Source organism: Strigops habroptila, chromosome 7 (genome assembly GCF_004027225.2).
Source record: "Strigops habroptila isolate Jane chromosome 7, bStrHab1.2.pri, whole genome shotgun sequence".
Taxonomy (NCBI): Eukaryota; Metazoa; Chordata; class Aves; order Psittaciformes; family Psittacidae; genus Strigops; species Strigops habroptila.
Window position 1 is genome coordinate 29541705 of NC_044283.2, and position 25310 is coordinate 29567014.

Genomic DNA, 25310 nt, shown 5'->3' on the forward strand with positions numbered 1-25310 from the left:
CAGTGGTTATAATTCTGTACTCCCCTGCATGCCAAATCAATCAGAAAAGCTTGAAAAAACAATCAAGCACACATTTTTTTAAAGATTGTTCTTTGTTTGAATTAGCTTCCAAGATTCTTTCAATAGCAAATCCCACACTAGGGTTTTTCTAAACTTCTGTTCGTGCGGCCCAATTATGTTAGATTTAAATAGGCTACACACAATAGCTTTTTATTTTTGTAAAGTACTATCAGACCAGTCAGAGCCAGACAATATAATGAGCATTTCTTATTCCCTGGACAGTCCCAGTAAGGCTGTTACTAACTTTGATAACATCGTGGAGAATGACTCAGATACACTGGTAGCTAATTTTCCATTGTAATTAGTTGCATAATTTCTAGCATAAAATAAGACAGATAATGCCTTATATTTTATTTAAAATATTTATATCTTATTAACTCTTTCAGGTACTTTTACAGAAACAAGAAAATGAAACTGAAGTGTAAAACTCTAAATGCTGCATATCAATTATAAAAAGATATATCTTTTGCTAAGATGCTAAAGTTAGCTTTAAGAGGAAGCTTACATAGTGGGGCAAGACAGGAAATTTAGTCTAATACTCTGGCAGAGAACAGTGTGAAATCAAGACAGAAGGCAGCGTCCCTTAACAAAGGGACTTTGGCTAAGAATATGGAGGGGTTGCTTCCTTGAGGCTGATGTAGGTGTCGTAGTGCTCGTCATTGAAAGCTCTGCTCTTTCAGACATTAATCTGTCTCATGGTGGTAGCAGTTTAGCATCTGCCAAAGCTCATCCATATGGTGAGATTTAAGCACATAAGGATGGCATTCATAGAAAATAACACATGATTCTTGTCCTCAGCTAGCTTCTGGAAGATGTGAATAATGGGTTGTGTGGTTTTAGAAAAATATCTACCTTTCCATAGGACTTAGATTTCCAAATCTGAGCTATTTGACTCTTTATGCACAGTCAATTTCCTGGAAAAGCCTAATCCCTCTATTTCAGAAGTTTAACCTCATATTCAGGGATTCAAGACAGCTGATTTTCAGTGCTCTCCTGTGACACAGAGTGCTGAAAAGAAAGCTTTGTGCTTATGTTTGTATTGTCCCTTGAGGTTCAGTGTAAAGTTACCTAGACCAGGATTGAAGTGATTGATGTGTTTAATGTGTTGAAGGCGGTCTACCTGAGTGTAGGTCTCCTTGGTAAGTAAATTAAACCCTGTGTGTTGCAGTTCTGCTCAAAATGGTGAACAAAGTGGTTAGATAATGATGTCAGAGCCTTTAGGGATTTGTAAATATATTGACAGGCCAACAAGTCAAAAACAAATGTCTTTGATTCCAAGATCAATGGACTTCCTGAAAATGCAAGCTTGCACTTTTGTGGTAGGAAGCAAGGGTTGAAAAAGCAGCCTGAAACTGTAGGACAGAGGTTGTCCCTCAGAAAACACCAGAGGGAGCGGAAGTTAGAACAGAACTGTTCTGTCAGACCCTAAAAATAGGCATTTTTATCTGCAGCTACAACTGAAGTTGCTGCTTTTTCCAGAAATGTTTCTGAAAACTCCTAGAGAAATGTGGGAATCAGCTAGAAGATGAGAAACCTCACACACTGCTTTTCTTGTTTTTTAATTTGTCACTGATGCCTTTATGCTTAGTGAACATAGCTGTCTACAATGAAATTACTCATGCATCTGCAGATACCTTTGTAGGTGACTGATTTTTCTTATTAAACTGCTTCGAACAATAATGACCAAAGAATGTGATATTTCCCCATGTTTCTGTTGTTCACAAAGAGAAAAATCTGTTGGCCACATTTTTTCCTTTTCAACAGAAAAATAAACTGAGCCTGCCACATCAACAGTAATGACAGCAAAAACTGTTCTTTAGGTCAGGCAGCAGCATTCTTATGGTCAAGGAGAATAACCTCAGTCTAGACTTCATGGTTATTATATTTTCTTTTTTGAGATAGTCCTTCTTAAAAAGTATGTATGTACCACTTCCCCTTCTTTCTTGGATGGAAGCCTATGTAGGATTTTCCTACAGAGCAAAGCCAGCTCTTCTGGATCTCTAAAGAGGCATATTTTACAAAGGCATATATTTTAGTTGATCTTGAAGTTCTGAAAAGATTTTTGTTGATCTGAGGGACAAATCAGGCAGAGATGGCAAAGAGTGCCTTCATGTGTTGTTGTAAACAACGTGAAGATGTTGTAAACAACCTGGGATTTATGAACCCCAGGTTTTCATAGCATGTTAAAAATTCATGTGAAAATTAGATTTAAAATTTAAGTATCTGAACTAGCTGAAGCACTTCTTCAGGCTTGTAATCGGGCAGATATATGGCACTATACACAGCAAGGAAGACTTGGGACTTGTGTCCAGATCCTCAGATATATTACACAGCCAACTGTCATTGACAAAGAGTCTAATTTTGATTCTTGGATAAACACCTTGGTCTCTCCCTTTAATCATTCAAAGACAGAATATAGCAGTAATATATGTTCAGTGTCAAACAGCCTGATTTTGCTTAACGTATATTAAATTTCTTTAGGCAGGTTTGGATTGGTACCCAGTAACAACTTACTCAACTAGAAAGCACTACTGAATGTGAGTGATGATTGTGAAATCTGACTCTGCATTTGGTCTTTGTTATACAAGAACAAATTCTTGTATATTTTCTTGTTTATTCTTCTTCTTTGGAAGAAGAATAAAACAGTAGTCTTGCCCTTAATAATCTCTTTTAGTCAGATCACATAGTGTTGTTGGGGCTATATTCCTCTTAGTTGACCATAGTCATCTAAACATTAAGTATGTGCTCCGATTTACTTTGTTGAATTAGCCTTTTAGCAGACAGTGTGAGGCACTCCTGGAAGGCAAGTCATTTCACCCTTGTTAGAGTGGGACAAACTGCCTTGTGGAGCTGTCTGTCTTTCTGCTATCCATATGGGAGTCTGGACTATTAGGTAGGTAAGTATACCCGGTTGGATAGGTGGCTTTGGGTACCAAGTTAACAGAGATGAATCCATCAGAGATATCCTTTTTTTTTTTTTCACTGAGAAGTAAAATAGGGATCCATAAGGACCTACTTTTGTATAGTAACAAAATATTGGCAAATAAACTGGTAAGGAAAGAGTCTGCTAGTATTCTCTTAAATTCTTAACAAATTACAATTATTGACAATGGAAGTAAACAGAATGCTCCATTTATCATTTAAAACTTTTACCAAGATGACAAATCAAATATCTTTTGATGTGTGCTCATGGGATTTAATTTGTTAAAATCACTTCTCTGAAATTCCTGGAATGAGAAGGCTAATAAACTGAAATGCTTCAATGTTGCCAGAAGGAACAGTTCTTTAAACATTAGGCTTGAGAATTTGTGTGGGCTGCAGAAAACCTCAAAGAGTTATAATGTCTTTATTGTATTTAAATTTTAAATTCTAGGGAGAGAGTCTTCTAATGTAGAGGTGTTATAGTTCTGAAAGAACACAGACAAAGGAAAATGAAAATATTTACAAATAAACCCTTCTCACACGAGAGAGAGAAAGCAGTAACTGATATAAGTGTGATGTAAATGTTTATATTTCACAAGTTCTTTGACAGACTTTGTACAAAATATCAAATATTCAAAGATATTCAAACAAATTATGTACCTGACTCCAGATGGTAAAGAGTTGCTCCTTGTTGTAGAAGTGAGCATAATCGTCACAAATATATGCATAAGGAGAAAGGAATGCACCCAGTTCTGTAATATAATTTTATAGCTCATGGCTTTTCCTTGGCTGCATGCTGATTTGAGGCATCTCATGCTAAGAAAGGGCTGCTTGTCTAAGAAGAAGCTGAAGGTAGACAGAGGTATCAGATATTGCACCTTAGTTCTGAGAGTAAGGTGCTCTGGTTGTCACAGGAATGACAGTTCTTCTGTTGGCTGATGACCTTGTGCTATTTTGATGTTGCCTTTCTCTCCATGAAGTCCTGTTATCTCTGACGGGAAGCTTAGATAGATATGAACACTTGCACTTACATTTACTTTGTGAAAGCAAGGGTAATCAGTGAAGCAGCTCAACAGTGGCATATTACTGACCAAATGGGGCCAGATGAATAAAACTTCCCAGCAGCAAGAATCAAAATTTGCTAGCTGCGGCTTCCTTTATGAAGATGTTATTAACGCTATGGTGTCGATTAGAAAGGCCTCTCCATGGGTGAAAATCTTGTCTTTCCTTATCTTTCATTGTCCTAGCGGCAGCCTTGGACTGAGAATGTACAGTCCTCTCTCTGGGGATCAGGGATGTCCTGTCAGGATAATGGTAATCTAGAGTGGAGAGTGTTGCATGAAGGACTTGCCCGCCACTGTCCAACAAGCAGTTTGTGTTTCTGACCAATTACTTTTCTCCAAGTGAAGCAAATTCTTTCAAAACTTGCCATCTCTCCTACTCAGAGTAGATGACAGATAACCATTGCTCTGCAGAGCCCTGAAAATCCTCACAAGTACAACAGAAATAAAAACAAACTTCTGGGGCATGGAGGTGTAACACAGAAACCTGTTTCACTTTCCCTGTGTACAGTCACCTCAGAAATATATGCTGCCTTCATTGGGACTAGCCTGTCAGTCATTTTTGAGCTAGGCCTGTACATAGCAGAATGTACAGTTCGTATCCACCTTAGGGTGATCCTTTGATCTTGACAACTGAATGCATGCCAGCATGAGTTCTGAAAGGGTTTGTTCACATGATCTTCCTCCACGAAAGAACCGCTTTCTCACAAGACTCCTGAACTCCTGTCTGAACTGTAGCTGAATAGGTCTTAGTAGATCTCATATTGACTAAAGATGTCTTAGATATTCACTCAAATGAAGATACTAGGGCTCAGTTCAGTGGTTTAAGCATAGACGTCAGTGCCAGGTGTCCACAAAGTGCTGCAGAAAGGCACAAGTCTTCTACAGTTGATGCACTGTATCCCCAGTCTTGTGGGGATATTTCAGGTGCACAGGCCCCTCCCTGTAGCCATCTAAACTGAGATATCTTCATCCATGAAGAAATACTTGTAACTCAGTTTATACAACTAAACATATCTTCAAACAGATGGCTCAGCAGCACCCATTTGTCTGATTTAGGGGAATTGCTTGTGTTGTCCAAGTGTATATGCAGGGATGTGCTTATCAAGCCCTAAAAATCTGCACTGTGGATGCAGAACTAGTGCACAGCTATGTGACAAGTGTCATAGGTAGTGGTTGAACTGATAGAAGCAAACCAACTTACTGTGTAAGCATATCGAGAGAATGTGAAGGCTGTGTTACAGTATGAAGATAGTCATGAGATAGCTGTAAGGATTGTGAATGATACACGATCATAATGTTATACAAGCAGAAACACGTTTTCTGTCTGTCGAAAATAGGAAAGTAGAGTGGGAATGTTCTTCTCAACACACTGTTCTCTTAGGCATATAGCAATAGCTTTAATACACCTCCATTTCTTCTAGTTTTCAACTAACTGCTTTTCATGAGTGAACAGCTTTCAGACCTTGTCATCTCTCGTTCAGGCTGTTAGCAATTGCCTCAGTGGCATCCATTGGGTCTGGAAAGAAAAATCTGGTTTATGGCATGTCTCACACGGTTTTTGGTCGTGAGGGGTGGGTATGCCTGAGCTGCAGCCATATCAGAGCCACTGCGCATGATAGCAGGACGTAGGATTCTTTTCAGGTGAACAGGATCTAGGTCTACATCTGTATTGGCAAGGATTAAAAAAATAGGGCTTGGGCTCAACCACTGTGCATAGCATACTTCAGTCCTCCCTGGTCCTGGTCAGACATTTCCTTCAGATATTTGTTGAAATTCTTGTCAAAACGTGGAGAAGCTAACCTAAAGTCTGCTAGTGCTGAAGGAGAACATTTTACACATCATTTTGATTTAAAAGATCTTTGGGGGACTACGTTTTAACCACATATTTCTACTCAGGTGTTTTTCCTGCCAGTGGTCACACTCTCAAGGTCTAAAAGCTCCAAGTGAGATCAACAGAGAAACATGTTTATTTCTCCTTCCCACTGGTAGTGTTGCATGCTTCTGAAGGAGAAAACTGAAAGTCTCTGGAAAGTGAGCTGTATGGGTAAACCTAAAATGGCCAACTATTTCAAAGTCTATTAAAGTTCTGTTGTGCATTTTGGGTGATCTTATTGGTATTAGGATCTCACTACAGAGACACAAGAAAGTGAACCTACAGCTCTAGTAAACTAAAGAAGGTGCATTTTCAAGATGAAAAGTGGAATTATGAGGATGATTTATTCTAAAAAGAGAACAAAAGTGTTGTCAACAAGTAAGTGGAAACCTGTGGTAAAGACCCAGCTGGAAATTACAGACAACTCCGTTCAAAATCCAGTTAGTACCATATCTCCCTTTCCCGGTAGTAGAACCACCACTCAAGAAACCTGTAGCCAGCAGGATAGCAACTCAATACTTACTGTCCCTGCGACTGTAGTAAACCTCCCTGTTAAGCATGGGTCTTCTTGGGAAGGAAGGCTGTGAGGCAGCTATTGCTTGCAGTGGAGAAATTTTCAAGTGAGGCTTTTCTGCCTAAAACTCAAGTAGTCTGAAACTGCAAGGCTCTGGAATAGCAGTTCAGCAGCTTGTCAGGGTTTTCCCCCAAATTTTTTCTCCTTACTGGAGAAAGTTTCAGATACAGAAAGAGATTAAGATTTCTCAGACCTAGTAATTGACTTATTTCTTATCCAGAACATAGCCTAAGGGTGCTTTCAGATACGTGTACACCTGGAATTCTGTGGGGTGGGGAGGAGACACAGTGCAGGAGGAATGGGGATTTAGGAGAGTAGATTTTGGGTATAACATGATATACAGTCTATTCTTCTACCCCCTGAAGACAAATTTTGCAGGCTTTCTGATCTCTTAATCAGACATCTATCATAGCATTGGCTGGAGACCCTCTTTTGTGAACAACATATTATTTGAAGTTAGAGATGGCCTTTGACAAAGATCTTTTAGGTGGGCTCTTTAGACCATCACATCGTTGTTCAACACTCACTTCCATTTCCACTTGCATTGCTGGATTGGAGTTTCCTCTTGCTCATAGGAGGGTGCAGAAAGGCATATTCTAGAATGAAGTGGTTGAGGAAAAGGTTTTTGGTGAGAAGGTGATATACATGGATAGGGATTTTCCCATCCTATCCCCCCTGTTGGGGGACCCATAACAATAATAGGAGTTTTTCCCAGATCTTAATAAGCTCCTACTTAATTTTAGATTAATTATTATGGGAGTGACACATTTTTGACTAAGTCTCTTGTTCCATGCTGAGAGGACTCTGCAACTCTTCAACACATACTCTTTACTTAAATTTATTTTTAGTAAGGTTCTCTTCATTATTTTGTTCTCTTTTTTTTTTCAAATATCTTCTCATAAAACTGAATTAAATGTGCAAAGAAGGGAAAGAAAATTAGTTTGATATTGCAATGAAGCATGAGACATTTCACTGCTACTTTAACTTAAAAATAAGCAAAGGTAAAGGAACAGAAAAAAGGTCCTGGAATATAACTGATCTATGAGCCATCTTGAAGAACTGCTTCCAAAAAACTTCCCTTCCATCAATCCTTTTTTAAATACAAAAGAGCAGAAGAAACACTTTCAGCATTTCACTGGATTGACTATGCAGGAGGAATACCATGGGAATAAGGTTAGAAATATTAAGAACTCAAATTCAGAGTCCTTGATGTTAACAGATTTTCTTGCCAAGACAGACCTTTTTTGTCTACCTGAGATAGACATTTGTGCTGTACACGTATGCAGCTAGCACAAAACTCTTTTCCTAGCTCTGATGCAGCTTGGACAGGAGGGTCTAACTAGAGTGCATTGCACATGTTTTCTGCTCCTTGGTGATCAGAAGGCCTAACCTCCCTGCCGCGCACCTCCCTCCCCACTATAAAATAGGTTGATGGATGAGAAAACAGAGCCCAATGCATTGGGTCGAGGTAAGTGATTTGGTTTATTTGGTCTTGACAGTCGTAGGATGTGGGTATGTAGACAGAGAATAAGAGCCTCAGGGAATAAAGAGAAAAGGTGGAGGACTCTATAACCCCAGGAAAATGGTTTCTGCTAGCAGCTCAGGGCCCCAGAAGTCTGACATGCTCACAGTGCTTCTGGTAGATAGTTCAGCAGAGAAAGGCAGTATTTAAGGCCCAGCATATTCTGAAGTCATCTGCCACTGATGAAGAAAGAAAATTATGAAAAAAGATGCACATGGTCTTCTTGTAATTGATCATAATGTGAATATGGGGAGGCAGTGGACATGCTGTCTTTCAATACTGTCCACTGTGTAGCTGTGTGCAGCTACTGCCAGCATGACACATATGCAGTACCTTTTAGTGGTGTGTGATCCACCGCATGGAGGGACTGATGGGATGCTTGCTTATTTTATTTCTTTCTATTCTGTACACCAGACACTGGTTTTAAGCAACATTCAAAGACATTTGTATTTCAGTCTGCTCAATACTAAAATCACATGAAAACTGAGCCACGTACACCTATTTCCAAGCTCTGTGTGTCATGGTCTGCACAGCACATGAAAATTGGTAGCATCATTGTATCTTTCAAGCTCAGTAACTCAGCTGTATTTTTTCTTTTTTTTAAATTCTAACTAGATTTGTAATGCACCTGGTAAATATCTGCCATTTCAGAAACACAATTTCACTTCTGCCAAAATAAGCATTGATACTAATGCAGGTCAAGTAGTTTACTGTTGGTATGAGCAGCGGCCCAAGTAACCCATAATTTGAATGTAAAATGAATAATGAGTAGCTGCCATTGTATGATTTAAGACTCGAAACAAAACAGAAAGCAGTAAGGAAATCTAAGAAAAAGGTTCCTGAAAAGACAAAAGAAAAGAACGTTACAGCTGAGTTGATTTTCTTGCTTTAGCTGTGACACTGAGGTGGGAGAGCAACTGTGGAGCTGAGTGGAGCCTCAGATAAACGATGAAAAAACCTGTAAAACCTGATGAGAACAAAGAAGCCCTAAATCTCTTCCTGAATACTTTTGAGCTTAAAGAGCTGAGTTGGAATGAAGTATTCTACCTCCAGTTTCCCATATCTCCTGGGATAGCTGCTCAAAGACTGGTAAGACTCTGTTAACAGAGGGTGTAGAGTCAAATTTGCCACCATATGAAGACAAGTATTATTCATTATTCTCTGAACAATGTGCTCTGTGCTGTTCTAGTCTGTTTTAAGCTGTTTCTAAGCTGAATGGCTAAAGCAGTCTCAGTCAGGGATCACTGTCTAGAAAACAAAGTTGAGCTCTGGCTTTTTTGTGGACTTCGTGTGTGTTTTGGGACAAATAATTTGATTTCCTGTGACACAATGATTGTTAGTAACTTGTTAGAGGAAGCAAAATTCATGCTTTCCAAAGAGAACTAGGAGTGTTAGAGGCCTGCAGCTTCATTGACCCAGGAAAGGACAAGGATCTGTGTTTATTGTGCAAGTGCACTATTCACTCTCTGTTTGCCCTTTTTGCCTTTACTTGTCTGGAAAGCTGAATTTCAGTTCATGCTGGAGATAGTCAATGAAGTGCATTTTTATTATATGCTTCGATTCAGATGAAAATGTCAAAACACTATAGGAAAATAATCTTTATTCTTAGCCGCAGAGAAGAAATGCATATACTTGAAAATCCTGTCCTTGTGAAATGTCTGCAGCACTATTGCAGAGGCAAGAAATTTAAGTACTACCTGAGTGCTTTGTCCTGCAAAGAGACTGCCATTGAATAATAATTAGTCCTTGTAAGGTAAATAAATCCAACTCTCTTTCCCTGAATGCCAAATAGGGTCTTACAGCTTCAGGAAGCTGGGATGCAGCTCAGGGTACAACAATATGCCACCCTAACATTTGTAGCGCATAGACGTCAGCAGTCCTGAAACACTTGTATTCCTCCGTCTCTAATATAGGCACAAAATTATATCATGTTGTTTCTGCCTGGCATTGTTATTTTATTAGCAAATGCTCTGTCCCTTCACTACCACAAAAAACCCCCAAACCAGCTACTTCTGTTTCTGAAAACTGATGTTACAAAACAGGAGAAAGGAGAGTTGATACCAAAACGGAACCGTCAAAGCACCTGCATTAAAAAAAGATGTTCTCAGTCTGGTCGATAAAGGTAACAGCCTCTCTGTGTTCATCTTTATTCCAAATAATTTTAATCGATTTAAGTCAAAGCTAAAATATGTATGAAATACAACTTACAAGTGTGCAGATTTTACTCATTCTTACAGTCACTTGACAACATTTTCAGCTGATGTCATTGATGCATTTGGTCCAGCTATGGATTTGGCGTCTGGAGTGGTACCTCTTGGAGAAGCGTCAGTGGGTCTAGATTAATGTCAGTGGGACATAAATTAAGTAAGGGTGGAAGATCCAGCACCTTAAGGAGCCCTGCATTTTTATGTGGATTTCTTGGATCTACTGTTGCATTTCATAATAATTATTTCTCAGTTAAATTTTCTGCAACACCATTACAGTTTAGTCTCTGATAGTGAAACAAGAAAGAAATTTCACTCGCTTGTGGTCAGTTTTGCCTGCTTTACCTCTTGCAACAGCTATATTGAAATCACAAAGACTCATACTAGTGAGGTGAACGTGAGTTGTCCTGTAAAGCTTGGTTATAATACTTAAGTATTAAATAATAGTGCTTAGCACTTATGCAACTTAATGCCTTATAATCTTCAAAGCACTTTACAAATCTTAACTAGCTAATCCCCACAGCAGCTCTGCATGCTAGGTTATGAAGGCCACACATTAAAAATCTCCCATGACATGAGCTTGCCTGCGTACTAAGCCTATGTGAAAAACTATCTGCACAGTTATGTCCCCCAAGTCATGAGTGTTTAATTTTACTGTAACATGCCTTACTTTCAATAAATTAGTTCTGCTTTCTTTTCCCATTCAAGGCAAATCCATTATACCCTGCAGCATGGCTCAGCATACAGTATTATCACAGTTTGGTTGACTAAAACTCCTGGAAGCAAATAAGAAGCAGAAAATCTGAGTTTTACTTAAGAAACCAAGTTTCTAGCGCCACTGGTTGCAAAGAAAGTGTATGGGAAGGGGTCAGTCTTTAAAGACTGAAGCACTCAGGAGAGCAACTACAATCTTTAGGCACTTCTTTTGAAACTGCAAGTTTTGTGATATTGAGGTTGACTGGCAAACAGAATATGCTTATACTGAATTTCACTGGGGAGCTTAAACCTTCTGAGACCACACTTCATTTAGGAGATAGTATGCTTTTCTAGCTCAAATTTTCTTTGAATTTTCATGTTCCAGAAAAAAGAAAAATAAAATTGAATAGGTATTGCTTTAGCCTGTTTCAGGTCTAAAATTGCCATGAAGTGAAAATACTGCTTTTAGTCCACTATAATAATGCTAACTTACTGATAACGTCACAACCACCACTAGTTCCAGTTTTTGTTAGTTCTGCTGGAAAAGTTTTTGAACAACATTACAGGTTGAGGTAACATTTATAATTCTACATGAAGACCAAATTTACGAACCAAAGATGTAAGCTATTAGCTCATGAGTACCTCTTAAGTGTCTCCATAGAAAATAAGCTGCTGACAAGCGTTTATTCTTTGTAATACCTAGCATAGAGAGGAAACAACGGCTTTGACTGGCGAGGCCTTCTTCCAAGTGAAATAGAGTTTTTGTCACAAATTTAAAAAACAATCGTTAATTTTCTAGAATGTCTGTTGAGACAGTGCAGCATTATTTATAGATACAGTATGAGCCTTCCCCTCCAAGACATCAGGCAACTTAATGCCTTCCTTTTGCTTTCATCTACAGCTCTCTCTCTGAAAAGCTTGTAATTTGAGAGCTGATCCTTTGTAAGAAGGAAGCTTTATGATATCATGAAGACTGACCTCAATTCCTTATTTCCCTTCTGCTTCAACCTGGAAAGTTTTGTTTCCTTGTTTTTCACTCTCTTTCTTCCTGTCTTTGTTTTCCTTCCTTTTCATTTTTTCTCACCTTTGGAGAAAAATCACAAATAACCTTTGAAGGAATACTTAGCAATCTCTGCCCCCCTATGGTAAAAGCTTTTGCCTGATTCCCTACTAAGGTCGTTATCTAAGGGTAAGAGTCTCAGGCAGACCAGGGAAAGAGAAATTTCCACGTGAGAGATGATAAGGAATGAACAGAAAGGAGAGTCTAGAAAGTAGAGGAATAAATGGGTAGGAACACAGGAGGAAATGTAATTAGCCAGTCTCACATGCTTGGCACTACATAATTTCAAATGTTCCAAATGGAGCCTGGTGTTCTGCAGACAAGCTCATAATTAAGTATAGGGTTTCAGTGCGCATGCACAAGAGGTCTGAATTGAGATTTCATGGGTAGCCTTCTGGCTTTCTCAACCTTTGGTCACTCAATTTAGTGACCTAAATCCTTTTTAATATAGAAAAAAAAATATTTGATGAGATCTCTTAATTGTGTATGGAGGAGGGATTGTTAAGGACTGCAGTTTATTATGTAATTGTAGATGCATAGTACTTCAAAGGAAGAAGTATTCTATTTTCATTCTGCCCAAATGTGTATACCATGCTAAGACCTTAATACCTGTGGGCTTTTTCCTAAAGTGCATTGAGCTATATGACTAACATCTATTTCAAATGCATTGGAAGCAGCAAGTCTGCCAGAGAATCTATAGGATTGGTAGATAATCATGATTTTAAAGAGCATCCAGAAAAGATTAGGTCGTAAAGGGAAAGGCTATGTGAATTCACTACAGGGGAGTCTACATCAGCATCTTTTTCTAAGAAGGTTAAATTTGAGGCACTTGTTTCAGACAGAAGAGCTTTTAAAACAAGTCAATAATTATGTCAACAAGTAACATGGACCGGGTTGTATTCACGCTTGAGGAATGTTTCATACTCAGGTACGAAGTTACTGCAGGTGCTGAACTATGAACTGTTACATGGAGTCTTTTGCTGAAATCAGCTTGGACCTGAATAGAGAATGAGGCAAATATGATGGCATCTTGCAAAAAAGGTATCTGAGAGAACCTGGGAATGACAGACCCTAATTTGTCTGCACCAGTCAGTTCAGCTGAGACTACAGTACAGAATTAAATCAGCAGACATATGTGGAAGTATGCATGTACAGGACAATGTTCTGTCTTCTACATCAGTCAAAGCTCTTTGCAGGAGTGAAGAAGGTTAATTGTGATTTAGCCAACAGCCCTGACTGCTAAATACCTTGATGATGAAGACCAAGAACTTCATTATTACTCCATGACTTTGATAGATTTAATAGAAAATTAGGTTCATATGTTATCAGTGCTGTTTTTCTCAGCCTGTTCTTGTAAATTTCCTATGTCACTGCTGTTGGGTTTATATATATATATGTATTTCAGGCGGGATTGTCAAAATAAAAAGGATGCATGTTTCTGAGTCATTTGGCAGTTTTGAAAATCCCATCAATACACAGCCACGTTCCCACTATTTCCCCATAATCCCGTGTCCAGGTACCTTCAAAGCTGATTTGAGCAAAAAGCTATGTATAACAGTACATAGTTCAGTACTTTGTGCGATGCTGTGCCCAGTTCCCTGACTGTCATACTGGCTTGTGTTGTTTCATTGCTTCCTTCTCTATCTGTAATCTTTTATACATAATTTATAAGGCCTTGGGACAGGACTATCTCTAGCTTGTGTTTATAGTGCTATTAGTATTGGGGTCCTGGCACATAGCTGGGTTCTGTGTACTTGTATAATAAATGAATATGTGAAAGTATAGAAACAATCTGCCATTTTTAGACTGTTTTAGTAGGAATCAGTGCTGGGGGGTGGGGGGGAGAATTAATTCACTCGCAGCACTGTCAGGATGGGAAGCCTTGCAGACAGCACCTAGTCACAAAGGTCAGCGTTGAGTTTAACAACTAAATGAGCAAGGGCTAATCCACCTTGGCTGCTCTTATCACCGGCAGGGACAGCGCGGCTCCCATCAACCTCGTTTTATAGAACCTCGGGGACCCTGCTGCTCCTCCTTGACGGAGCATCCCACCACCATCTCCATCAGCACCACCCTCCCTCCTCATCTCCTCGCGGAAGACGCCCAAGGGATTGAGACGAGACCGCAAGGAGAAGAGTTAAACAGGAGGAATCGATCACCCGGCCTTTTATCCCCGCCTCCTCCTCTTGCCTGCGGGGATCGGGACCCGCAGACCGGGGGGTGGCTCCCGGCGGAGGGGCGCGGGGAGGGCGGACGCCCTCCCCGCGCCCCTCCGCCGGGAGCCACCCCCGAAGCCCGGCCCGGCCCGGCGCGGCCAAGCGCCGCCTCCACGGCGGGATGCAGCCGCCGCCACCGCCCCGCGGGTGCAGGTAAGGACCGGGGCAGGGGGGTAACGGCGGTGCCCGGGCTACACGGGGGGATGCGAAGAGGATAACCCACCCCTTATCCCTGCGCTGGCCTCAGGGGTAATAACAACGGGAGTGGGGAGAGAAAATAAAAGGCATAATCCCCCCGCAACCCACCCCAAAAAAAAAAGGGCTGGCCGCGGCAGATTGTTGTAAATTGAGATGATCCTCTTAACAACGCTGCCCGCCGAGCCCGGGAGGCGCTGACCCACCCCGGGACGGAAGGATTTCGAGATTTAACGAATATTTAGCACACCGCTCCCCCACCCCCCCGCCCCCCCCCCCCCCCCCCCGCTTCCTTCTCCCGTTTTAATTGAATGGAGCGGCGCCTCGCAGAGCCGGGAGCTAGCAGGGATGCTGGCGGTGAATTTGGCGTAGCGGTTGGGGAGGGGAGTTTTTAAGAGACATGGGGAGAATTTGCAACGGAAATAATAAGTTTCTCCGTGGTCGCCTGATTAATTCAGGATGAAGCACGTGCTGTGCATTGGCAAACAGTCCTAAGCAATGATCTGGAGCAATCTGAAGCCATAATAGTTAATAATATATATATATTTTTCCTTTCCTATAAGATTCGAAATACCTAAGGTATTGCCTTTATAAATCCTCACAGAGCCCTCTGTTGCAGAGTGTTCACTGCTTAATCAGTGTTTGTAAAGGGATTTTCATTCCCACTGAGCATCCGTGGGAGCAGCCAGAGCTCAGGGAGGTCACCCGCTCCTTTCCTTTTGCAAGGAAAGAAGGAGTAGAATTACTTCAGCAGCACTGCTGGGTTGATGTAGTGCACAGGATGACATTCTCTGCTGATATAGTTGTTCAGGTGAAGCGTGCTTCTGGAGTTTGTGATTTTGAGCATGCGACTTGAGAAACGGATAAGAAAAACATGCAGCACTCTGTCCATAAGCAATAGCAGAGGCCCTCTCAGGACTTTTTAATGCCTCATAATGGACCCTGGGGGGATTGGGTTTCATTTTTGTAATCTGTTTTCAGTTTGGTATATCAATGTATTTATTTCAGTTATATATGTTATTTATAGAGCATGTCTTTGAACCAGTACATTTTTATTTACCGATTGCCTTCTCTCATTGTGTGTTTGTAATGGATTGCACACTGAGGTGTTTCAGCAGTGCTGATATTCTTTAACTTACAGAGATGTGCATTTTGAGTGAATTAGATACAGGTAGGTAACTGGCTGTGCATTTTAATGTCACCTCTGGCAAGGAGATCTTCAAAGGCATAAAACATTTTCAGACATATATATATAATGCTAAACTGAACTTGCTGAGAAGAAAAAATACAAGTAACTTTATAATTTTCTTCATTTCTAGGGTAAAACAATGATAAATCCACACCTGAAGTTTTAAAGCAAATTCAGAGTTTGAAATCAGCCCTGCACCAAGGGACAAGCAAACACTCAGATTTGCAGGTATTCTGCCATCCATTCTGGATGGATGAATCAGAATATGGAACAGTACAAACAGCATAGGGCTCTGTCCTGAAAAAAGTTATGTGAAAATTCCTGCCTTTAGTTATTATTAATAGGCTACCTGAGGTTAGTAAGATGATTTACAGTGCCTAGATGTCCATGTCTTTTCAGTATCAGGATATACATGGGAAAGTTTATAGGCAGTAATAGATAACAGCATAATCCTGTGTGGCAGATAATCATGGCTTGAGGGCTACACATCTCTTTAATTTGTAAAGATTAAAGAGATTGAAAAAATACTTTGGAGTTTTATATGCTTATGAAATAATTTATAAATAATTTTAAAGTTAAAAATTAACTCCTTTTGTTTAAAATCGCTTAACAGCAGGCACCGGTTCTTCAAAATTTCTGTATGTACCTTCATCATGGAGATAGAAATATCAACTGAATCACTGGGAGAAAAAAAAGTCTTAACTTTTGAAAAATAACATAAATATTTGTGTCACAGCCAGGCTTTATGTAATTGACTAAAACTCATGTGACACAGAGCCCTGCTGGGTTTTTTTCCTCAAAAAAGTTTAATGATAACACAGTTGGGCCAAAAGCACTGTATATTTTGGTTTATGCGTTGCTGTTGAAAAATATTCCATTTTGAAGAGAACCTTACACTCAGATCTGCATGTCATAATTTCAGAGAAACAAATTATTTGTGGACCAAAGTTTTTCTAAGAAAATGTTTCTATTGATGCTCCAGGTACTGATTTTTGTAGGTATCATCAACTCTTTTTCCCCATCATAAAATTATTTCCTGGAAAAAACTGATTTAGGAAAAAAAAAAAAATAATCTAAGAAGGCCATTAGGGTATTAAAATATTTTCCAGGTGGAGAACTTTAGTGGTGTGTATGTGAAATTTCAACTCCCTTTTCCTTTCCATGTTGACTGGGAAAAATTGCTTTCTTTAAAGGCCTTTCTTTGCCTTAAAATGGAGGGCTTAGAAATATCAAGTTATGTAAAGAGGTAACACTCGTACTATAAAGCATTTAAAGTGAAACAATCTTTCAGTGAAACTTTGGTGATTTATGGAAATGAAGGATCTTTTCTAGGCATTTTGAACTAGAGGGACGCTAAGTCTTTGCACTGCTCAGTCTACTACAGCTGTGACTGGAAGAACCTGGGTCTGTGACAGTGGCCAGACACTCTATGGAGGGTTAACCTCGACCTTTTAGTAACAACATAGTGATGTTTTTCTGTGCCAAAGTCTAACTCTGAATCCTGATAGGATTACTGTTGTATCTTCAGATACTTTTGTCAGCTGCGTAAGCATCCAATTACTATTAGATAGTACTTAAGACAACCTTTTGTCTTTGATCACTAACCTTAGAGACATACAAGGCACCTTTTCTTTCTCAAGAACGCACAAAAGAAGTACATGACTTCCTATGACTAACAGTTGCAAAAAAAAAAAAAAAAGGCAAAAAAAAAGGCTAATAAGTCAGATTTTTCACTTATGTACGATAATAAAGATGTAATACTGTCTTTGCTGTCATTCTGATGGTCATCTACTGAGGCTAACTTAATACCTAATACTGTCTACCACAAGACCTGTTCTTCTTTTCAAACTGTATTTGGCAAGTATACTGAACACTGACTATGTTTGGATATGAGTATTTTAAGATAGGAAATTATGTGTTCAGTAATAATAAACGTGGTAATCAAGAGTAGTTTATAAAAGGTGTCAAGAGAATCCACTTTGTAGTTCTGTAATTACTGTAATTCATTGTGCAATATTTTGTATTTAATCTTGGGATCAAAGGTAACCAATGACAACCTTAATTTGGGATCCTGTTTGAAATGTGCTGCTTATCTTTCTGTCACTAAGATATTAAATTTCAGCAGAAGATATATTTTCAAGTAATTGAATGTCTTACTTAAGTCAGTTTGTAAATTGTTTCAGTTGAGGAAGCTTTGTGTATAGCACTGAGTACAATCAAAGTACCAACAGCAATGAGCTCTGTGGGCAGGGAAAAAAAGGAGAATTATACTGCATAAGTTAAAACTAATCCATCTGGAAATAGAACTCTAAATGCAAACCCAGAGTGTGAGGAAACAGAAGGAATTTAGAAACCTGTAATTCCAGAACTGTAGGAATGACATTAAGGAATCAAATATTCTGTGAATATGATTTGGCATGAAGAATACAGACATATGGAGAGGATACAGAGAATGACAACTACTTGTAAAAGACCACCTAGATTGATTCACCAGGGAGGATGAAAAATGCTAAATATTTAATGCTTGGTTAACTGCTGGTAAATAAGGAGAGAAGACAAGATAACTGTTTACAAGTATTTGAGAGATACAGTGACCAAGGGTGGAAAACAGCTACGTTTAAAGCTTATAAGTGGTCTAGCATGGCCAGGGGCTTTGAGGTAGTGATGCAGGGCTCTTAGGAAACAAACAAACCTGCTGAAAATCGGGAGGAAATTAGTTCAATATCTGTGATAATTTAGCTATAGGAACAACTCCTGTATTAAACAGTAATAAACATTGTGAAGTAGCCTTTCAGCCTTTCATTTTTGTTTCACTACAGCAGGTCACTGAAATATTGATTATAACTTGAAAGATTGAAGTTTTGTACTTCATAGACACACAGAGTCACAAGGCCAGATGTTAAAGCATCATCTCCCTCTCCCAAAGCTGCATTAACTACATCAGCATATTTCCTGACAGGTGCTTAATGAACTAATGTTTTTAAGACCCCATTGATGGAGGCTCCATGACCTACCCAGTTCACAGTCATTTCCGGTGCTTTTCTGGCCTTCTTGTTCTTAAAATGCCTTATCCGTGTCTTCCTTGCTGTAGTTCAAGCCCACTATTTTTTGTCTACCCTTCATTTTGTAAAAGATTACTCCCTCTCACTTTGCAACAGCCCTCCTTGTATGATGTCCTGGACAAACAATTTGAACCTAGACGTTTACTTGGTTTCTGATCTGTTAGAGATTTACAATGATCTCTGGTCATTTTTATTCTCTCCTGTAATATTCTTGCTTGAAATTGGACATAATACTCAAACTGATACATCAGCAGTGCTGACTGTAGGAGAACAATTTTATGTAACTTCCAAGTGTCTGCCCTATTTCTGTGTGCTGGTTTTTTTGGGGTGTTTTTTTGCAACTGTATATTGCAAAATGCACCATAACACCATAGCATTTTTGGTGTTAAATCTGTCAAATGTTACAGCACCCAGATCCACTTCCCCAGAATTGCTTGCAGTCATCCCATCCTGCCTCCTTCAGTATTCATTTTTGCAGTTAGTTATTCTTATCTAAATGAAACACTTTGCTGTTGTCTTTTTCAGTCTGTTAAAACACTTGAATTCTAATACCATTATCCAGTACATTTGAACTCTTGACAGTTTGGTCTGCCTGAAGATACAATACTACACTTTAATCCATCACACAAAGAAATCCCTGAGGAGTATCCAAAGCAGACTCCTAAACAGATTTGCTAGGGGTATCGTTCCAGTGTGATAGTGAATTGTTGGTAACTATGCTCTAAATGTTCTCTTCCAGATGCTACCATCTTCTACTGCAATTTCATGTAAACCAAATGTCCCTAACTTATTTACTAGAATACCATGAGACCAGAGACTTTACCTGTTGCCCATAGGTAAAACTACTGTGGCTCTGAGACTGGTTAATCTGAGGCTGGTGCAATCAGTTCCCTAAGTACTGTTTATCAGGAAATTTCTTTTGAAAACCCTGAACCTATTTAAGGAAAGCAGGATATTGTGGGATGTAGACCTGGCCCTTGTGGCTCATACTGTTTGATTTATTAATTAGATTATTAGATTTGTATGTGTAACCAAGATTTATGTTGCTGTGGCAACAGAGAGACACAACTGTGCTGAATTTCCTAGATATTTGAAGTAGGAGTTCTCCTAATCCAAAATGGGATTGAGAATTCCCATCAGTGCGTGAAGAGTGTAACTGAGAAGGGCCCTCATTAATAGACTGGAATCTTGCATATCTGACTTTCAAGCTGAGTTGAGTAAACTCCTGCTGCTCATCAGAGGGTTCGAGAAAATAGGCAGTTGCAAGAGAGGAGACAAAAAGAAAGCTTATGGCTCAAATTAATCAAGAGCAATTGATTTGAAGACAAATAGGAGCAATGCAGGATTTGATGACTACTGTGAAAACCACAGGGTGCTTCAAGAGGCCATTGAACAAAAAGCTTGGGGCATGTTCCAGGTATTGTGACTGGCCTGAAAATAGAGGGAAGGAGGAACTGAACCTGAGCCGGGTCAAGACTTCACAGTATTGTATACCAAATGAAAATAGCGGTGGTGATGTAGCACACGCAAAGGGAGACAGAAGAAGATGTGAAAATCTTTGATAGGTGGAAGGAAGTAACTTGTGGTAGATGAGGAGGGCTGCAAGGGATTCAGAAGAACTGCAGGAAGGTGTGGAAAGCTTTAGGTAGGCAGTCATAGAGGCAGAATTTTTGGACTGAACACTAATTCCTGCCCTTCAGGATCAGGGCACTCTTTGCATCTGGGAGCCAGCAACTGTTCTGTCTGCTAGAGGATAAGGTGTTTAATACAGTCAGTTGAAATCAGAATTCAAACAATTTCAAAAACAAACAAAAAAAGTCAAAAAAAGCCCAAAAAATAATTCTATTTTTTTTTAAATGTTGGAAATTGGGTTTATTAGTTTTTGGCTGTTCTCATTTCAAGGTCACGTGGTTAAATGTATTTATGATTTCAGCAGTGATAGAAAATGTCCGAGCAACATGACTCTCCTTAAAGCAGTATCCTTGAAAAGTTAATTATCTAAAAGGTTGCAAAATGGTAATGGAAACGGAAGAAACTAGGTTACCTTGGAGTCAGAGAATTTTTAGTGAGATGTGTAACTATAAAAGCATATGATATCCTATGTTTGTACAATTCCTTTTACCTCTGGAAAGCTGTAATATTTTAGTTTATTTTTAATTTTGCTTAAAGAAAAAAAGGGTCAAAACAAAGAAGGAAAACGACAATGTAGGAAAGTGTCAATGGTTTCAAACAGTTTTGTTCATATACCACAATTACATGTGGTGGACTGGTGATCCATTTCCCTGCCAGTTCTGCAGAAACTACACAACTTTCATCCAGTTTTCTCACTTCGTAGATCAGCTGCAACAATGGCCTGTTGCAGTCTAATGAAAGAAACCTAGATGACCAGGAAGCACTGAAATGGAAGGGAATCCTGCTCTTCATTTTATATCCAAACTGCTTGTTTGCAAGAGGCCGACATCTCTTAAGCTGCACACACGTTTTGGGGACTTGTCAAGACTTGCTGCAGAGTGACTGAGCAGCTGGATGCTAATTTGCTGCACACTCCCTACTCTGCTCCTAGTCTCTGCAGGAGCTCTTTGAGAGGAACATAAGCACACAAAAAAGAACAACTGAGCATGGGGAAAGTGTGTCCATAATAAACATCTTCTGCTCTTCTTCTCTTTGCCTATTGGAGCTCTTATCAGACAGCTTCCGGGTAACTTAAATGAGGACTGGAGCATTGCTGAAGCAGTGGGACATCTTGGATTTTCATTTCCTCCTTTGCAAAACAGACTTTGCAATTATCCTGGCAGTTACAATCCAGAAGTTGGATGAACTGAATGTTTTCTACAAGTCATGTGCAACAGAGACACTGTATGGTACTTTCAAGGCAAAGAAGTTGTAATGGTTATATTTGTTTATAAAGAGAAATTGAGGTATTGAGTTTGGATTGTAAAGTTACATAGTTCTAAGTGTCTGATGACATTCTAAGTTCTGTGTTTTCGGTGACGTTAGGCTTGAGTGAAACTGGTACAGCTGCAGGTCTGGTCAGATTCCACAGGTCTCTTGCCTTTTGTAAATATTGAAATGAAAAGCTTTGTTACTAGGATGTTTCCCTGCTGTGCTGCAAAGTAACACCTGATGGTGTTATGGATCTTGACTAGAAAGTCAAATTGACTAGTCTAATTTCATCATGTGACTTAGTCTACAAAATAGAAACAATCAGCTGGCATGGTAGTTTTAACAAAAGATTAAATGGGATAATTTGTGTTTCAGTAAACTACTGTTGTTCTAAGATGATAAGCAAATGAATATCTTGACAATGTTTATTAAGTGTTTCTAAAAACAATAACCTCTAATGCAGTGTTGTAATACATGGACGTCTCCAGCATGCCAGGACACTGTATAGCAGAAGACTCGGTACCAGTTCCAGTGAATGAGAAAGTTAAAGGGAAAACTTGGTGGTCTTGGGATTCACTAGGAAACTAAGCCAAATTTCAGCATACATTGGAACTCAATAAAGACATTTTAGGGAAAGTGTAATATAAAATTGTATCAGTGGGAAAATTCTTACCATCTTCTATGTCAAGTCCAAGTTGGCTTTTGTGTTTATTTAAAATATTCAAATTAGCTGAAGACAGCAGACAGCTACTTCTGTAATTGGTATAAACTGAAATTTCTATAGCATTCTCTTTTTCTTTAAGAACTGCAAAGATTGAACAAAGAGCTTCAGGTGGAAGGATAAAAACACTTGGAAACACTGAACCACATAGTAACCAAACATAAAATATGAACTAAAGCAAGGAGCTTATCAGTTGACAAAGCAAAATAAATGATTGTTAGTCTTTGGAATTTGTACTTATAAATAGAGGATTTCTAGGCAGTTGAACAACTAAATAGAGTATGTTTTGAGGCAGAGAAGATGGCTGCAGACATGAAACACCCAATTTGTTTTATTTAAGGATCAAATAAGAAAAAAAAAGAATGGGCTTTTGGCTCACAGGAATCATTGTGTGAAATTACTGCAACTAACCCATCCTATTTCTGACAACAGAACTTGAAATGGCATTCTGAGAAAAGTTCTGATTGAATAACTTCTGGCACATGTAATATCATTTCAAGTGTGTGTTTCAATACTGTCTACTTCTGTTGTTCAGTCTGTTATAGTTTTCCACTCTTCAGGATGACACTGAAAATGTGCCTCCTAGGAATTTACTATACTGCTAGTGAATTCTGTATAAAGGGATTCACTGTCTGCATCCACTCTGTGTGAGTAATATTAAAAGTCAAAGAAGATAACACTTTTCAAAGGAGTCACTAAACTAAAATACTTCACTAAGAAATGGAGTGGGAGCAGGGAAATCATCGGTTTGTTGCTGAAAAATTTCAACCAACTTGTCACTTCTAGGGGGTACATAAACCACAAATAATTTATGTGTGATTTAGGGGCTTTGTTTTCAGGGTCCAGGCTATATTTCACATAACATACTAATAGTTTGCCTACCTACTTCAGCTACAACTGGAAAGTCTATTCTTAATGTCCTGTTTTCAATCATTCTGCGCTTCTGCTGAATACAGGCTCTGTTTTTCACCGGATAAGCTTTTACTACATTGGTGAAGTTACTTAGATATATGCATATTATTGAATGGGGACATCAGTTATGTAATACTCCTCAGGCGAGATGGTATGTTCCATTTTTTTCTTGACTTTGGTGAAGTAAAATCAGATCCTTTGAGTAAAGACAATTTTATAAATATCATGTCTGTGATTTTATGAATGTAAACTTACAAGGTCCTGAATTATGCATGCCTATCGAATGTAAAGTCTACGCTACAACAGTTTGCATTTTGTTCTACATAATCTTTCTTTATTATGTTTTCAGGATGGAACATGAGGCTACCCAGCTAGAAAAGCAGCACGTGCATAGTGTGTATGAAAATACAGCCGCCTACTTTAATGATTTGCAGAGCAGAGCATGGCCCCGTGTTCGAAACTTTCTGCTGGAGCAGAAGCCTGGCAGTCTCGTCGCTGATATAGGTAAGCCATTCTTTGAGGTGGCGTGAAAGAGTCTTTATAAGCTTTATCAGTTTATATGTTTACCATATGTATCCTTGAGAGCAACTGTATATAAAACGCGTTTAAATTTGTTTTAAAGATTGTTTTAAAATTGTTTATAAACCCATAATAAATGCCGTATACCATTTGTTTTATTTCTTTGACAGTGTATGAGGTAGCCAGTAAATACATTTTCTGGCTTATTTTTGTTGAGCTAAGCTTTAATCTATCAGTTTCCCCACAGGCTTAGTGGTCTGTCATTCCCCTGGAGCCCTTTTTAAAAAACAGTGTTAGTAGCTCAATTATTTCATATTTCAGTTTCTTTAGATCTCTTGGTTTAAGGACTGCTGGTCTGCAATTTATTGGTTTTCATTTGTTCTAAAACTCTTCCTCTGAAGGCTTTATCTTAAGAGAAATCTTCTGATGCGATTGCTATCAAAAAAAGAAGTTATGATCTGAGAATCTCCCTATGACCCTGAATACAGAAAGCAAAACCTCACTTTCCTGCTATGGTGGTGTTTTCCCTGCGTGTTCAGTTTGTTCCTTGACTTTCTGTTGCACCTACATAAAATTTAGCGGTGTCCAGGTCCTGTTGTGTTTGCTTTGTGTTTTGACTTCAGTTCTATACAGCACATCATTGCAAACCAGATGCTCCCTTGCACCATTGGATTTTCCTCGCTGTTTACACTAATAAAATGCTTTTATACAGCAAAGTGTACACAATAATTTATCCATCTGCCTTATCCTATTAAAAAAAAAACCATTATTTGAAGATGTTGTAAGCCATAATCGAAAGATAATATATAGCTCCGCTGCTGTTGAGCAGTACCCCCAAGAAACTCAATTGCTGTTATTTTGAATGTTTATCTACTTTTATATGTCTGCACCATTTTCAGTAAAAATATCCTATGGTATACACTCATTCAACAGCAAGCTTAATGTGGTTATTTGTCAGCCAAAGTTTTTTATCACCTCGACAGAAGTCATTTGAAGCTTAGCTGAAGTTCTTTGGGGCTTTATCAGCAGGTATCACAGTGGTTGCTGAAAGCTTAAGATCACCCTGTTACATTTTCAGCTGAAATAATTTACGTGCATGTGATACATCTGGAGAGAAGGTAGATGCTTGCAGCTGACAACAAGAATATTCCCATCAAGGCACACTAGGTGCCTCCTTTTATGAGTTTTAATAAGATATAGAGGAATCTACCTATTGTGTTTATTTTTGGTATGTATTTTGGGAGGAGGGTTGCCTAGTGGCACAAAAATTTTCAAAATGAGATCTTCAATTGATAATTTCATTATCTGTTTAATGTCACCTTTTATTAAAATATAATTTTATCTACTTGCCTTATTATTGTTCATTCATCAGAATAAATGACAATAGCGTGGCCATTGTTAACAGCTTCATGAAGGAATCCACCCTCCTGATGACTCATTTAAAAGGGAATGTAGATTTTTAGAGTACTGGGAGTGTTGTCACTATTTAGCTTCATTCCAGAGAGAACCCTCTACTTCCAAAACCTCAATGTGATTAAAAAGCACTCCAAGAAAAGCCATGTATTAAGCAATTGAATCTTCTAATTAATGTACATTTGCCTAAATGTGTTTCTTCTGCAAACACAGTAACCAATAAGA

At 38.9% G+C, this 25310-nt stretch overlaps 1 protein-coding gene across 4 annotated transcripts in view; it reads left to right on the plus strand.

The window, feature by feature from the left end:
• TRMT9B (tRNA methyltransferase 9B (putative)) overlaps positions 1-25310 on the plus strand; it is a 111384-nt gene that overhangs the window by 77102 nt on the left and 8972 nt on the right. Inside the window, exons 1-4 of one of the 4 annotated variants that reach the window (XM_030491474.1) lie at positions 12587-12903; positions 13951-14195; positions 14258-14344; positions 23503-23657. In XM_030491474.1, coding sequence (XP_030347334.1) covers positions 12889-12903; positions 13951-14195; positions 14258-14344; positions 23503-23657 — 502 coding nt within the window. In that variant the 5' untranslated portion in view covers positions 12587-12888. Of the gene's footprint in view, positions 1-12586; positions 12904-13950; positions 14196-14257; positions 14345-15713; positions 15804-23502; positions 23658-25310 lie in introns of those variants that run through there. The other 3 variants (XM_030491477.1, XM_030491476.1, XM_030491475.1) reach the window with 3 other exon arrangements.